This window comes from Pezoporus wallicus, unplaced genomic scaffold (assembly GCF_028554395.1).
Source record: "Pezoporus wallicus isolate ANWC-B61680 ecotype Strahan unplaced genomic scaffold, APGP_CSIRO_Pwel_v1 contig_2749, whole genome shotgun sequence".
NCBI classification, from domain to species: Eukaryota; Metazoa; Chordata; class Aves; order Psittaciformes; family Psittacidae; genus Pezoporus; species Pezoporus wallicus.
In genome coordinates, this window is record NW_026638346.1 from 20,477 (window position 1) to 37,604 (window position 17,128).

A 17,128-nucleotide genomic window follows, 5' to 3' on the forward strand; every position below is an offset into this window, starting at 1 on the left:
CACCAAGTGAGAATTACTGATCTGTACCGGTTACAGACACTGCCAAAGATGGCACATCCAATTGCTACAAGCAGAACACCCTGTGGTGGGCTGCCAGACACCCATCTAGCCACTCTCTTGCATCTTCTCCTCAAGAGGACAGGGGAGCTAATAAGTTAGAAAAGCTCATGGATCAAGTTAAAGAGGTCACTCACTGATACGGTTACAGGACGGCCAGACTCAACTCCTCCACCTCCTCCCCTCCCAGAGAGTGCAGGGGGATGAGGAATGGGAGTTGAAGCCACTCTGTAACAGCTCCTGTCTGCTACCTTTTCCTCCTCACACCCATTTACTGCTTCAGTGTGGGGTCCCTCCTATAGGATACAGTCTTTGATGAACTTCTCCAACATGGATCCGCTATAGCAGATGCAGACCTTGAACAACAGACTGCTCCAGGCAGGTCACACATGGGCTGCAGTTCCTGCTCCTGTGTGGGCTTCCCTCCACAGGCCACAGCTCCAGGAGGCTGGTTTGGTACCTGCTCTCTCTCCATGGCTTCAGCATCCCTCAAGGCATCTCCATGGGCTACAGTGTGGAAACATGCTCCACGATGGTCTTCTCCAGGGGCTGCAGGGCATATCTCTGTTTTGGTGTCTGGAGTACCGTACCCCCTTCCTGCCTTCTTCACTGGCCTTGGTGCCTGCAGGGCTGTTTCTCACACTCTTCCTTACTCCCCTCTCACACTCTTCCTTACTCCGCTATCACAATCTGCTGTGCAGCATTTTTTCGCCTTTCTTAAACACACTTCCAAGAGGCAGCACCGTCCTGGCTGCACTGGGTCCACTGGAGCTGGCTGGAATTGGCTGTGTCCAGCATAGGGCAGCCCCAGCTGCTCCTCACAATGGCCACCCTACAGCCTCACAACCACACTCACAAATGAACAAAAAATCCCCAAACAACCAAAACTAGAAAAGAATCCAGTAAACTCCTTGGGACTTAACTAGGTAAGAGCAAGATAAACATACAAGGCATCTGAAGGTGGCAGGCAACTAGATGTAGATTTCTCAACAGTGACCAAGGTAGTAAGAATACCCTGGACTCCAGGAAGCCAAGGTTCAAACCCACGCCCTGACATATACTTCTGGATTCTAATACACAAAAACATTTTATAGCAAAGTTATATATATTGGCTGACATCACTTAAAACATATTAACTAGCTCTGTTTTCATTAGCCAGTCTCCACAGTTTTTACTAGAATCTATTACACAGATGCAGATTCAACTGCTTCAGGTTGTGAAGATGACAGGTGTGACCTGAAGCAACATCATGAAAGGCTGCTAATCAATTCAATCCCACTATTCTGCCTTTACCACTGAAGCACTGCTTTAACTTTAAAGACCTCTCAGTTGAAATCACAGCAACTTATTCATAATATTTTCAACTATAAACTATAATTTCATGTACATCAGTTACACCTTTCTAAATGTTAAAGCAGAATCTTCAGAAGCTACACTACAGAGGAAAAAAGTGGAGTTACAAGCAAAACTATGAACATCCCCAGTACTAAATGCACATGGTCTTTTAAGGTGGTTAATAGTTTTTCACTTACTTTTTAGTAAGGCCTTTCCACATTTAGCAGTTCTGAATACGTGAGTATACGAAGCTATGTAAAGCATTGCAAAGCTATGTATAAAACTATATACAAAACCTCAGCCTAAGAAACACATCTGTGCTAGTACATAACAACATTGTGACCTATAAAAATAGAATATATACTCTATATTATAAAATACATCATACGTATACACATTTGCCAAAAAAAAACACATTTTCAGACAGGTCAGCATGCAGTATATGTCTCTAACTTGGTTATGCAAAAATAATGGAGGGAAAATACATTTATTATAACTACATCATTGCTGGTTTGCTTAACATTTTCAAAGATGGAAGTCACTTACCTTTTGCGCATCTTGTTCTAGCTGTGTTGCTTTGTACCAAGTTAAGTCATACTTTCTACTTTTACATCCCTGAAGTGCTTGCAGAAAATTTGGAGCTCAAAGGCACAAACAGTTAAAGAATTAGTACTGCACTGACAGCATCTAAATAAGACCATATTGTGCTGTGCCTGCTGAAACTGTAACTAGATTATTCAGAAAACTGACAATAATTTTCTGATTACTGGAATTTATGAACATCACTGATAATTTTTAAGGGACTTCAAGAAAAATCACTATTCTCCTCTTCTAATTAGATTTGAATGGATACCCAAATAGATGCCTTTGACAAAAACACAAGAAATCTTCCAGTTGAGAAAGACATACTGTTGTAAACAAATCAATCAAATCTCTTTTCACTGCTGCATATACAAAGTGGAAGAACACAGACCTCTCTTCTTACTTGCAAAACTTACACCAAAAGACATGATATAGCCTCAGGGAAGGACTGAACTACTTTCCCCTCATCATTAACCAAAAGTGAGAACTAGAAATAACATCTGAGCCTTTCCTTTGCCGGGGATGGGGGGAAAGCGCACCATTTCTTACACTTCTGAATGAGGTACGTTTAACTCTAGAGCCTCTTCTTAATTGCTAAATTTCTGGGAAACAAAATGTTTTGTACCCACAACATGTATTAATGTTTTGTACTAACTTTTGTGCCTATTCATTCATATTTCAAACACAAACTTCTCACAAATAAAAAATATGGGGATGGACTTTAGCAGGGCCTGTTCTGACACAAGGGATAACGGTTTTAAACTAACAGAGGCTAGATTTAGTCTAAGAAGATATTCGTTTATGATGTGGGTGGTGAGACACTGCCACATGTTGCCCAGAGAAGCTGCGGCTGCCTCATCCCTGGCAGTGCTGAAGGCCAAGTTGGACAGGGCTTGGAGCCAGTGTCAGGCAATGTCAGGGTTGGAACTGGGTGAGATTTAAGGTCCTTTCCAAAATAAACCTGCATGTGATTCTATGATTCTATGATCTCCTCATAAGAAAGTGCCTGATTAGCTGATGCTACACAGTTGTCAACTGTTTTCCTATACCAAAAATGTATTAAGGTTATTAATAAAGATAGTAACAATGCAAGAAGCTTATTAACCAACTAAAAAAAACACACAACCCCAACTGCCCTTAATTTCAGTGTATATTCGATGTCAGCATATATGTGGGCAAACAAAATACCTACCTTTTTAACTATTTCATAATAATCTATTATTCAACTCTTTGCTATAATTTAAATGAAATCTGTTAATATCTATTATCATATGTCCACTTTGCTACATTTTTTTTTAAATACAAAGATAAAACGCAAGAGACACACAGGAAAAATGGAGGCTAAAAATCTGACACACAATGTAAAGGTATTAAGACTTTAAGAAATATTTTAAACATTTTTTAGTCACAAGTTCTAAGTAATGCCCCCATTTAAACGTTCATTATGCAGCAACTATATAAGAATATGCTAAATAATGTTACTGACTAAAATAAAATAAAATTGACTAAAACCTATTTATCTGCCTTAACAAGATCTCTGCATATGAAAGGAAATAATCATAAAAAACATTTAATAAAGCTAACCTTAAATATACAACAGCATATTAAGGAGCAGTTTCACTAATGAAGAAATTATTCTTCCACACATAATTAGCTATAATCAACATTATAAAACAAAGGCACAAAAGTTACTTGCTTGTTTACACAACAGTAATGCAGTGCTATTCCTCTTTAGATAAACATGACAACAAATCAAGAAATTTAAATGTGTACAGAACAAACATATTATTTTCTGGTCACTTTAATAAAATAAATTCCAACTATTAAGGCTTCTACTCTATCCTTAGCATGGATGATTACAAAAATATGAATTATTGTTTAATATAACAACATTTTCAAAGTTATATTAAGCTCAACAACTTGCATTATTTCACTTTTTAAACTTAACTGATGACCCATTGCCCCTACCCTTTTGTTTCCTTTGTTTTAAACTGTTCTTCAGTCATTCAAAGATATTTCCTCATATCCTACTAATGTGCTTAGTCTCCTGAAAAGTTTTCAATGGGTGACTATAAAAAAGAAAAATCTTTTGGAAATCCAAATGGATTATATCAATCAAAACACTTTTTCTATGATTTTTAATCCTTTCAAAATAATTCTCTTTTTAAACACTCCTCCCAAATGGATCGTACTTAAGTGTCCACAAATTCCATTTTTCTGTTATTGTTTCAGCTACTTTGTCCAGCACATTTGCATGGCTTACTGTCCCATAATTCCCTGGATAATGGACAGAAATATTTAAACCAACAAAAATAAACAATCAAAATACCATTTATCACCCTGTAGTCCTCGGTGGATAAGGCAGCCTAGCAAGAGGTTATATATGCCCACTGGCAATTCAGGTATTTTATGCTGGAGTTCCTTGAAGAACTCTGCATTGAATGCCAGACAGACCAGCAACTTGCTCATGATCACTTCACTACAAACATGAAGGTATGTCCATATGCTCCACATTTTCTCTGTAAGTATTCCAATTGCAAACACAACCTCTGGTGAGCTCTCTATGATGGAAGGTTCTGGACTGGGAGCCTTCCACAGTGAATAGTATTGCAAGAAATTAATTTTGCATCTGTACAAGCTGGCATTACAACCTCCCCAACATTTCCACACCAATGTCATCTGCAGAAATGTTCCTCAACAGCTTCCTTCTTTTGCTAGCTGTTCCTCATACTGTTTTTCATTGCTTTACTGCATACTTAATCTGCCAGATTTTATGATGCTGTTTCCTTCATCTGACTATAATTCAACTTTTAATGGCTGCCTTGTTGCCTCCAATGATTTTTCTCACCAACATGTTTAACCTTCCTTGTTAACTTTTTCCCCATTTTCTTAAATCTTTCCTATTGTGTGCCTCCTCAAGTATCTTCCATTGGTTACAGGGATTTAATTTTCTTTACTGCTCAATCTACCTTCTTTTCAAAAAGCTGTTTTGTTTTACATATTTCGTTGAAGTTGTGCACACTAGTGCACACACTGGAGGAATGTTATTCTGCTGTTTTGGTTTTCGTTTGTGTTTTTTTTTCTGTTTTGTCTATTTTTTATATTGATTTGCAGTACGCAATGGTTAGATCTACTGAGGGGTGCTCATACTGCAAGACTGTACACTCAGCACTGCCCATCTCCCCCTTAGTCAAATCTCCTCTTACATGCTACGTAATCAGTTCTTGTATATCACTGACAGTCTATAAATCTCACTTTAGTTGCATCTCAGGGTGGAATTCTCCTGTAACTGTTGTCTCCCTTGACTACTGTAATTCAAGACCATTGTTCTTCTCGTTCTATTATCTCTTTCAGTGTATTATGTAAAGCCAATGCCACCATCTTGGTCAAGTTGTCAGTAACCAGAAACTACTGTATCATTCCTGTTCAGGCCTAGTACTTCTGCCCTTAAAATTCTGCATTGTGTGGTGATCATTTTGTTAATTTGATTCAACCCTAAACTCTCTTAGTAACTCACTACCTTTACGACCTGATTGCCCTCATTCCCACCTAGGTTAAGAGATGTCAGTTACACATATGTCTTCATATACAGAACTTACTAGAAGCAAAATGCACATCAAATAATTTTTCCCTGTGCATCATTCCATGGCTGTATATTCCAAATAAAGACAGAACATTTTTTCAAGAAAGCTAAAATTCAGAGAATACTGGACAAAATATGAAGAATTTGAATGTCCTGGACCACTACACCCCAGTCTTTCGTACAAAAAGGTGTTCAATTTAGTCAGATGCTAGCATAATTGTAAAACCTCCTTTTTTTTTTTTCCTGTCAGTCTTCCAGAGTGAAAATTTAAGAACATTTCACACAAGGTAAACATTTTTTTGCATTAGAAAAATCAAAAGAATTCTTCTTCCCAAATAGTCCAGAAAACAAACATAAAACAAAAAAAAAAAATAATCCTAGCTTTCTAAGTTCAAACTGCTCAAGTAACACCAAAAAGAGACATTTACTTCAAAGACATTTTTCACCAAGCACAAATGTGTATCTGGCCAAGACAACAGTCATGCAACTAGATATATTGCAGCCAATCAGTCATTAAATCTATTCTAGTGACCTAAAACTGAAGATATTTTTCTTATTGATATCCAAATTTTAATAATTTAAAACAACTTAAAAGCCTTATATTTTCACCACACTATTTAATTTCAACATTCACTTCTCTACAGAACAAAAATTTCACATTTGCAATTCTACTGACTGAACTAATGAATGTTTAGCAGTTACGCCTCCTTAAGAAATATATCAGAAGAAAAGTGAAAGAGATATACTACAGAATCATATCTGAAGACTCAGTCCTTCCCATGAACATATTTTTCAAATTTTTGTACAAGATCAGATAGTTAAGATCAATTTCATAATGACAGTATCAGCTCCAAGGAAAACTAGAAAAAATAATCACTAAGAAAAGATGTAATTAATTAGTCTTACTAAACTTTGAAATTTGATTGAAGATATTTTTTTCCTAGGATAACTCAATCACATTATTCTGAAAGAGGAAAATTTTAATTACCTCATAGCTCAAAGGTATACTTTTTTTTTAAAAAAAAAAATCTATAGGTATACAAGTTCACAGAAAAATTACTCTTATCAGTCCACCAGTAAAGAACTGGCTTGCTGAGTTTGAGAGATAATTGTTTCAGCCACAGAATCAGCTTTGTTTCTTATTTTTTATGCAATACTTAGTTACCTTAGGCAACTATCACCAAATTACAAAGAAATGACAGGGCAATGCTAAAACATTTACCCACCCCAAGCTTCCTGACCTTTGGGATGCTTTATGTCCAAGGCTTCAGACTTAAATCCTTGAAGGACATGCAGCTGTTGGAGCAAGTCCAGAGGAGGGCCACAAGGATAAAGGGGCTGAAGATAGAGGGGCTCAGAAAGTTGGTGCTGTTCAGCCTGGAGAACAGAAGCTGTGTGGAGACCTCATAGCAGCCTTCCAGTATCCAGTATAGGGGGCCTATAAAGATGCTGGGGAGAGACTCTTCATCAGGGACTGCAGTGATAGGAGAGTGAGTTCAAACTTAAAATAGGCAAAGTTTAGGGTAGATCTAAGGAAGACGTTCTTTACTTTGAGCATGGTGAGGCACTGGAACAGGCTGCCCAGAGAAGCGGTAAATGCTCCACCCCAGGCAGTGTTGAAGGCCAGCTTGTACAGGGCCTTGGGTGACATGGTCTGGCATGAGGCATCCCTGCCCACGGGGATTGGATCTAGATGATCTTAAGGTCCTTTCTAACCTAAACTATTCTGTGATTCTATGATTCTGTCATGCTGTGCAAACACCTGTTTAGCAACAGCCAGAACATTGGTGTGTTATCAACACTGTTCAGCCACCAATGCAAAATTCAGCACTATATGGGCGGCAATAAAGTTGACTCAAGACTCCAAGGACAGAGTGCTCCAACTGGGGGTTAGCCATCAATGTCAGCCCTCCCGTTAAGTGTATCCCATTAAAGTAACATTAGACCTCATCAATACATGCAGCATTTATAAAAGCAAAAGATGAAAACAGCTTACTGAACTTTTAGCTTCCATGCTTTCCTCTAGACCCCAAAATTTAACTCATGTTTCTATTACAATTTTAAAAAAATATACAAATTAACATTCCTAAGATATGAAATATTATTTGCCAATAATTATTTCTATAAAAAGCTCTGCTGTAACATTCCATCTAGCCTTGAAATAACTTAAGATCCTCAAAATCTATTTTTCTTAATACACTTGAATTTCTGCAGTATTTGCAATGATTAATTTCAGGGGGTTTCCTGGTATTTATCTGCTTAGCAGAGTTTAAGGCAATAAGTTGCACAATTGATCTGGTACCTCTGACAGCTTGTCACACAACTGTCATAGTTTCCTGATGTGTCAAAATCTGTTTGCTCAAACCCTGACAGATGACAAGAAAGTTTGAAGAGCTATATCTATAGCAAAATGAAGCCCTAATAGGCAAAATACATACTTTTGAACTATTACAGTAAAGATTTGTGAGCATGCTAATACTGAACAAGATACCTGTTGCCATAGGTAACTCAAAGCAAGAAACACCTGTCACATTCTTTTACCTTATCATCAAACATAACCATCAACTTATCAGTGTCGTATCTTCAACCACACCTCTTGTCAAAGACGTATCTCGTATTTCTGGCAGACCCTATCAAAATTTGGGTATTTCTTCTGAACTATGTCATCCCCTCTTATGCATAAGAGGCATTTTTTGTCTAATGCATTGCTTTGAAACCATAAACATCAAATCCATTTAGGCTCATGTGGAACTTCACTGCCAAAAAACAGGTGGGGGGAACAACTCAAGAACTGTAATTAACGCATCTATATAGGTTCCCTCTAAAGTCCACTCACTCCATGGCATTTCTAAAGAGAAAAAAGCTCTTTCTTATCATAGCTGAGCTTCTAAAAATGTTTAAAGGAATTTTATTAAAACAAAAGAAATAACATATCCAAGAGAGTGGCACCACATTTCAGGGGTATACTCTACTATCTCTAAAAATTTAAGTGTTTTTCCTCAATAATGAAAACAGGAAGAGAATAAAGTGACATATAACAAATCATCTGTTTGTAAAGATTCTGAGAAAAACAGGTATTTCAAATCTGTTATGCATCAAATAAGTTTTAGCTGAATTACAGTTATTCTATTGTTTGGTTGCAACAAAAAATCTTCAGTGAACACAAGCAGGTAAGGACAATCAATCCCAAGTCCTCGACTATCTATTATTTTCCTAAGACAACAAATTCATATAACTGTGTGATAGAATAACATAATTTGTCATTCTGGGAGTAAGTTAGATTTTATTTATATTTTTTAAAGTTTTAAACTATTTCTCTTAAGCATCCTCCAACCATGTTTTCTAATTCTGTTGTTCTTGAATATGCTTTTAAAAGACCTTGGGAAGGTTGGGATAAAGGAGGAAAAGATACCTTTTACTTAGGTATAACACCACATCTACACTTCTTCCCTCCTATGACAGATTAATTTATTCCCCAGTTTCTACACCACATTGACTTGATGTTGGGAAGGCGGGAGGGTACAGGGGAGAAAGGGCAGCAGCAAGCACCCCAGAAAGTTAATGCAGCCCAAAATATTCTAAAATATACTTCAGGAGGAAGTCCAGAATGCAAAACAATTACATAGTGAAATAACTACATGAAGCCACTGCAACTGAATTCAGAATAAGAAAAATTCCTGCTATTCCTTCATTCATTTGGTGTAATGACAGAGTAACACTTTTGAACTAAAAAGGAAAGGAATTCAATGTTGACACAAGGTGGACAAAGGCAGGAACATGAAACTTGTGGGGGTAGGTATGATGTTGAATATTCAGGCGAGCTAAGGTAATTTGGAAACAATTACACAACAGCAGAATGATTCAGAAGTGACACAAATAAGAGACAAAATCAACAACTGCATGTTTAATTACAGGAAGAAATTATTTTTATGATATTTCCAGTCTAACAGTCCTAACTATATACACTGGCTATATATAGTTATGTATATATATACATATATATAGCCTTTACGTTTCTTTCTGTAAGTATTTAATACCAATATTATTGATAGCAGGTCTTCAGCTATCAATTTGGGTGTTATCTGTTAGTGTCCAACTGAGACCCTGGGTTTACCTCCTCAAGTATACTGTAGACTACAAAGAGAATTTACAAAGCAGGACAAAGGTAACAACTCTGTTCTACCTCCTTGATCCCGAATTAGCTATATACCCCATGCTTATACCAGCTCTCCAAAACTGGAGAGAGCAGGGTTGCATCCGATTCTGGGTACATTATTTGGTACTTTCCATAAAAGCCATATATATAGCATTCAGTGACATAAGAATTTTAGCATTAAGTAGAACATCAACAGATCTCCATGTATTAGCAATCTTTCCACAGACCACTTAAAAGAACAAAATTTATTTATTTTTTAATCTGAACCAATGTTTTAGTAGGCACTATTCTAGTTCCCACCATTATTCTCTTATAGTTACTTAGTTCTATGGTTACAAGATCAGAAAGCACATATGTAATCCTCTAGCTGTAAAATACATAAGTGGAGGTAAATGAATTCTTAGAATAAATATGTGTTTTTAATCTCTTGAAAATGATCACATTAATTACAGTCACCATCAAAATACAATTAGAAAAATATCCTATGAGAAGGCAAAAGAAGCTTTAATTCTTGTGGGCCTGAGGATCTGAGGTAGCAAAAAAAGGCTGGGCTTCATGAAGATTTTCTCTGCTTGATACACTTTAAAAGGATTAACTACTCTGTACTTACAGGGTACTTTAGAAATACAGAGAATTATATAGGAGCTAGGTATTACTATTCAAAGCATTCTGGCCAATAAGCTAAATACGAGACACTATCCTTTTCCAAAAAATCAAATGCATTAAAAAGAGGATTTTCAGAATTACTGGACTGCAGTTCCGACCATACTTCTCTAGAAAATAAAAACTTGCAAACAGGGCAGTATCTCTGAACTTTCTCTACATCATTCACATTTCATTATCTTAGTGAACTGTTGAAAAGGTCAATATTCTTTGCTCGCTTACCTTAAAAATGCACAAGAATTTTCTCATTCATCTGTCTTTATTGTAACCACCCGTCCCCAAAACTGCCAGATGAATTATTCAGATACCATTTCATGACTACAGTACACCATAGTACATGAACTGACAATATTCTTACAACTTCCAACTACATTTTTCCATTCTATTTATTGCTACATCATCTTTCTTTGTCTGTTCTTTGACTTCTCAATATACTTACTTTATACATAAATAAAGATCAACATTTGAAAACATACAAAAATCTTAGTCCAGCGTCTTATTCTTGCTAATAATTATAAAATCACTGATATGTGGAGCTCTTCCACAAAGTCTGGGAGAAATAAAACCTATGGTTTTGATTAAAAAAAAAAAACAAACCTATTTTTGGAAAAAAAAATTTATCAAGCACTACAGCCTCACTAATTTCTCTGTCTCCACCAGTGCAATGAAATACTGCTACGCAGCAGATGAATGGATATTCCAAGTATTTGCCTCACTGGAATGAGTAACAGGCTGTGCTAGCCAAGTGTGCAACATAAGAAGGACGATCAGGCACCAGATCAGGTTGCCCAGAGGGCCTGCATGGTACCCTTGCAGTGTCACCTGGACAACCTGCTCCAGCTTTGACCAGGAGGCTGGACTACATTAAGTTCTGGAGGTCTATTCCAATCTACGTCCTTTTACGACAGACAATTCCAAGAATTGTATGACTACATTCTTTTTACTTAATGTTAATTACTGCGAAACATTTTTGCATATAGCTTAACAGCTATTCTGGCTCCCAGCTATATTAATGTATTTTCAAGATCCAAGTTTGAACAATTCATAGAATCATAGAATTGTTAGGGTTGGAAAGGACCTTAAGATCATCTATGTCCAACCCCCTGCCTTGGGCAGGAACACCTTACGCTAAATCATATCACCCAAGGCCTTGTCCAACCTGGCCTTGAACACTGCCAGGGATGGAGCATTCACAACCTCCCTGGGCAACCTATTCCAGTGCCTCACCACCCTAACAGGAAAGAATTTCCTTCTTATATCCAACCTAAACTTCCCCTGTTTAAGTTTGAACCCATTACCCCTTGTCCTGTCACTACAGTCTCTAATGAAGAGTCCCTCTCCAGCATCCCTATAGGCCCCTCATGTAATACCTTCTATGAGGCTTAAGTCTCAATCATGAAGCAGACTGAAAATACTAAGTGCTTGAAGAACAGTTCATTAGGTAGCTCTTAGTAGCAATGTTATGACAATGGGGAAATCAATGCACAAAGGAGTCAGGTGAGTTATCCAAGACAACAAGGAAACCTTGTCCTGTTTGGAAAACTCCAGTGCTACAGCATCCAGAAAATCTTATCACAGAGGAAAAACAAACATTTCCTCTGCCTTGACATTCTGCAGGCTTTTAGCCAGCTCCTTCTGGCAGTGAAAAAAAATCACTTTAACTTCCAAGTCAAATACATATATTGCCTGCGTATTACCCACTCCTTTTCAGTCCTAATCTTGTCTTTGGCACAGGACAACATGACAAAATTGTAAAACAATAATTTGATATTTTAGGTAGTAAGTGAAAATATGAATGCTGCTTTGCAGTACTTTTATGTCTCTCAAGTGATACATACACAAAGGGAGCAAGGCAAGACAGGAAAAAAAATAATTATAATCAAATTTCAAGCAAGCTGTTAGCACATGAGCTGGCGTGCAACAAGAAGCATTCTTAATTAATGAGTGCAAAATGCTAAAATAAGCTACATTTTTCCAGCAAAGTACTGTTTTTCTTTTTATCAAGAGCCACATGTTTTCACAAATAAAGGGAACAGAATAAGCTCATTTCAAGGTCAAAATGAGGCATGTTTAAATTCTGTTAGTTGCAAATATAATATTACTATCAAAAGACAGCAAAGTCATACATCATCATGTACACTCTGACAAGGTTCCCCAATATCAATTCAGAATGACAGCTAGATTAATCACACTCCAGTTTGACAAACTGCAGTGAAAAATGTGACTCATAAGTACAAAATTCAAGAGCTCAGCCATCTACATCAGATAATAAAGATTCAAAGACCTCTTTTCATCAGTGTCATTTGATTAGTCCCTCTTCAGAAATGAGCCCTTTCTCATGTGATGAGGTGCTTGCTTTTACATACCTTTTTTTTCCCTTTTCTCTGGATTTATTATCAGCCATACACCAGGATAAAAAGAGTGAACAGTAAGGTGGCAACCTGGTTTGTTTCATTTGAGCTATAAAGAGCAAATGGAGCTGCTCCCTTTCAACATTATATGGATCTTACAGTGTTAACATTAGTCAAGAACAGGAAAAAAGGGACTTGCTCAAACAAAACACCTAGTATGCAAAAAGGACTATGAAATAATCATATAATGATACATTTTATATTGTACAGCCTGACCTTTAGGATTAATTCTTTTCAGCTACTCTCAGACACTTTTACCTAAAAAAAAGTAAACACATATTTTAAATAACCTTCACAAAATGGTGAATCTAAGTGAGATGCTACACTAGAGCACAAAAGAGAAAGGAAGACCTAAAACAAAGCTACACTATTTCATGACTATGAAATAATCATATAATGATACATTTTATATTGTACATCCTGACCTTTAGAACTGATTCTTTTCAGCTACTCTGAGTCACTTTCACCTAAAAAAAAGTAAACATATATTTTAAACAACCTTCACAAAATGGAGAATCTAAGTGAGATGCTACACTAGAGCACAAAAGAGAAAGGAAGACCTAAAAAGAAGCTACACAATAGAGATGCTACCTTAACGTTCACATTAAGATAGTCTAGCTTATCACAGGATCAAAACAATTACCTATTACATACAGGAAAAAGAAATGCTGTAAATAACAGTCTTTGATTGCTAATGATCTCAAGACACATGAAACCACCCAAAGTGTCATGTTCCTCTCATTACACACCTTCACCATTCTTCACAACAATTAAATTGCACACTAAATGCTTTACAGTTATCAGAATTTTACGTTGGATATAGCACAAAGAGATGATTTTTAGTATGAAGCTATGCAGCATCAAACCTGAAACTGTTGCATGCTGCCTCTCAAGATTATTCCTGTAACTTGGGAAATAGAAAATAATATTCTTTCTGTTATCTTGCATAGCACACATTAATTTTTAACACTCTGTAAGTACTACTATTCAAATTAATATTGCAGAACAAGCAGTATTAACAAGCAAATTGTGACAACCACATCTGTGTATACAAATGGCCAGTATGACACCATCTTTGAAATTCTGAAGTACAGCAATGACTATTCTACAGAGCCAGATCATTGTTGATGATAATTAAAACTACTTTTTTTTAAGAAATGAATTGCATTTATTAGATATGAAATTACAAGTCTGAAGAATAACCACATAATGGCTAATCACATACAAATGTCAGGAACAAAATCTAATTTATTAAACTCATATTACTATTTTTGTCTTCTATTACTGTTCAGAATAGTTGGGAATCGTTCTAAAAAGAAAATACCCTTAATATTAACTGAACACTACTAATTAATTAGCTGAAATTTTTAATAATATATATTTATTTTTTATTTAATAGTACGATTTCCATTAATTTAAAAAGTGTTTTCCATCAAATATGCAATCTATAGTGATTCAGAGATAGCTCACTGAAAAAGGGTACTGTATACTATGTCTTCAGTTTAGAAGGAGATTAAAAGTCTTGTAACAGCCTTGTTTTCTGCTATTAAATTGTATGCACACATGAACATATGACTTGCCCGATTTCTTCACAATTTATTAGAAAGCAAATGTCAATTCCTTGCATCAATTTACAAATTTTATTACTGCGGATTTTCCACATGCACAAAGCTCAAAATTAAGATAAACACTAACACACCCCCTCAGGTGCATGTCTACATATCAAACATAAGAGTTGTTAGGAGTTCAGTAATGCATTCACAATACTGCATGCAGAGGTTTTTTTTTCCTGTCTTTAGAAAACATTGCATAACACTTAAAAATGACTTAATTTGTGTCTGCAAATGCTAAATAGTTTCTCTATCAACAGATTTACATTAACTCATAAATTCAATTATATTTGTAACTGCACAAAGACAGAAATGTTTTCTGTTATATAAAATCACTGGCACACTGATGTCACATCTTATAAAGCAGACCATTCCTAAATCCACAACTTAAAAACACACGTACATAAAATATTTATCTTTAATTTTAATGTATTATAAAAATATTGATAACTGCAGTATTATTTTATGAAATACTGGTTTAAGACAAATTTAATATTTGTGATAAAAATTATGACATGCTACTACAAAATTATTATATGCTACTATAATAGCACACTGGTATGATTTTGGTCATTTTTCATATGAAATGAAAAGCAGAACAGAACCCTGCTGAATATATGCTGTTACACATACCGACATTTACAATGCCAGTTGGCACTCACTAATATTAAAAGCACATACATTATGACTTTATAATTTTCATCTTACTCCCTTCACAAAATGCAGCAATAAATACACTGAGCAAAAGGTAGCCTTTCATTAACTTTGATCTCCAATGTTCCAATCAAAAGCAGAAGAAAAATCTCAAGTTGTTGCCACAGGAAAGTATTTCCAGATAGGACTAGCATAACCTGCAAATTCTTTTGTTCATGGGGAAGCTCCATAACCGCAATAACACTGATGTCTTCATTAAAATAAAAAACTAAAAAAAAAAAAAAAAAAAGGAAAAATTGAACACTAATTACACTAATCTCAGAAAATGTTTTGTATTGGTTAGAAAATATACATTCAAATAAAATTTATTAATTGTAAAGTAATTCAAATTCTAAAAACAAATCTCTCAATAAGCATAGCCTTATGAAAGACCCCGCACAAAAAAAAAAAACAAACCAAACCCAAACCAACAAAATAACAAGTGTTCAAAATGGTATTTTCTTGAATGATAAATTTAAAACATTTTCTAGTTGAAGCTGAAAATTAAGAACTATGAATACTCTTTCCCCTTAATAAAAGCTTGAACCTAAAAGGCTGCACTTAGAGAGATTTCATAAAAATATTCCTTCTTCGAATACTTAAACACAGTCTCAAAAAGAAGTTCAAAATACAGAAAGCACACTGGAAAAGTGCACACAGGCCATTTTTATCTATTGTTGTTTTGCTGTGTGATTCGTATTTTTTGCATTCAGCTTTGAAATAATGTTTCAGCAGAACTGATAAACATAAAGATAGTAACATGCGTTCCTTCGGAAGGATTTAATTTACGTGTTCTTTACTCTGCAAATAACTCGTGATTAATAATAAAACAAAGCAAACATTTCTTCCTTGACGTTAGTTATGCTCATTAGACTTACAAGAATTACAAAAGAAAAGCCAAGTCCTTGTTAGATACACCTGCAGTTAAGTGCAGAATACAGTTACAGAAGAACAAAAAGCTACGAAATGCATACACGTGGCCAATATATGCCATAAGAAACAGAAAAGGAAAAAACCCTAACAACTAATATCGTCATTTACATATTTTTATTACATTTATGTTTACTACTGAAATTATAAAACGATAATAAAAGTAAAACTCTGGGGATACGGATCAAATCACCATGAGCGAACAATACGCCAAGTGAGACCTTACTAACAGGTCCAACGAAAAGCACTGTCTATCACAAAAAATGTCAGCAAAAAGGGAAGGAAGCATGAGCATCATCAAATGTTTTCTTAGGATTTTCTTCATTTTAGACACAAACTTCCAACATAAGTCTTGGAAATATGAAATACAACAGTAATCCAGTTAATATGAAAATGAATGTAGATAAATGAAACAAGTTTGTAATCGAAGACCCTGCTCCAGCCATCTCCTGCCAAATCATGGATGAGATACAAACAAACACGGGCCATACTTTTACTGCTACCTTCTATAAAAGCTTTTCTGACAGTACAAGAATGACTGGTACTAATTTGTAATAGTAATTAGATATATTCATGAGATGATAAGCTAGTTGTACATGAAGCTGCAGCAACTGGCACCCTGGAAATAATCTGAGTGCTGTATGACTAATGTACTATCATCACATTTTGCTGTAAAGTTTGTTTGTTTTCAAGAAAGAGTACAACCAGAATAGACAAATGAGGAAAAAATAGCATTAAATTTCATAGAATTTGATGAGGTCATCTTTTAAAAATTCATCTGCCAAATCACACACATCTCCCACCCACCCTTTCTTTTTGGAGAATTATTAGTTGCAACAGGACTCATCCCTCACATTACTTAAATCATGCTCAAAGTAAATTTAAAATGATTGATTTTCACATTTCCAACTGTCTTCACATTACCCTTCTAAATCAAGCCTGAAAACTATTTCATTTGTGCCTCAGCAGTGCAAGACTAAACAGCAGATGACTGGTCATCAAATCTGAAGCAGAAAAAGAGCGGATAAGAACAATCCACACCACTTACCTATATTAGCTACTTTCTATTATTTTAAACAACAAAGACTTATATTTGAGTTTACAAATT

At 35.6% G+C, this 17,128-nt stretch overlaps 1 protein-coding gene across 2 annotated transcripts in view; it reads right to left on the reverse strand.

Annotated features, from left to right (window-relative positions):
* The window catches only part of LOC130599737 (F-box/LRR-repeat protein 17-like), a 76,311-nt gene that overhangs the window by 18,077 nt on the left and 41,106 nt on the right, over positions 1–17,128 (reverse strand). Inside the window, exon 5 of one of the 2 annotated variants that reach the window (XM_057410457.1) lies at positions 15,065–15,319. The exons of the other annotated variant lie outside the window; for it this stretch is intronic. Coding sequence (XP_057266440.1) covers positions 15,239–15,319 — 81 coding nt within the window. The 3' untranslated portion in view covers positions 15,065–15,238. Of the gene's footprint in view, positions 1–15,064; positions 15,320–17,128 lie in introns of those variants that run through there. 2 annotated transcript variants of the gene reach the window in all.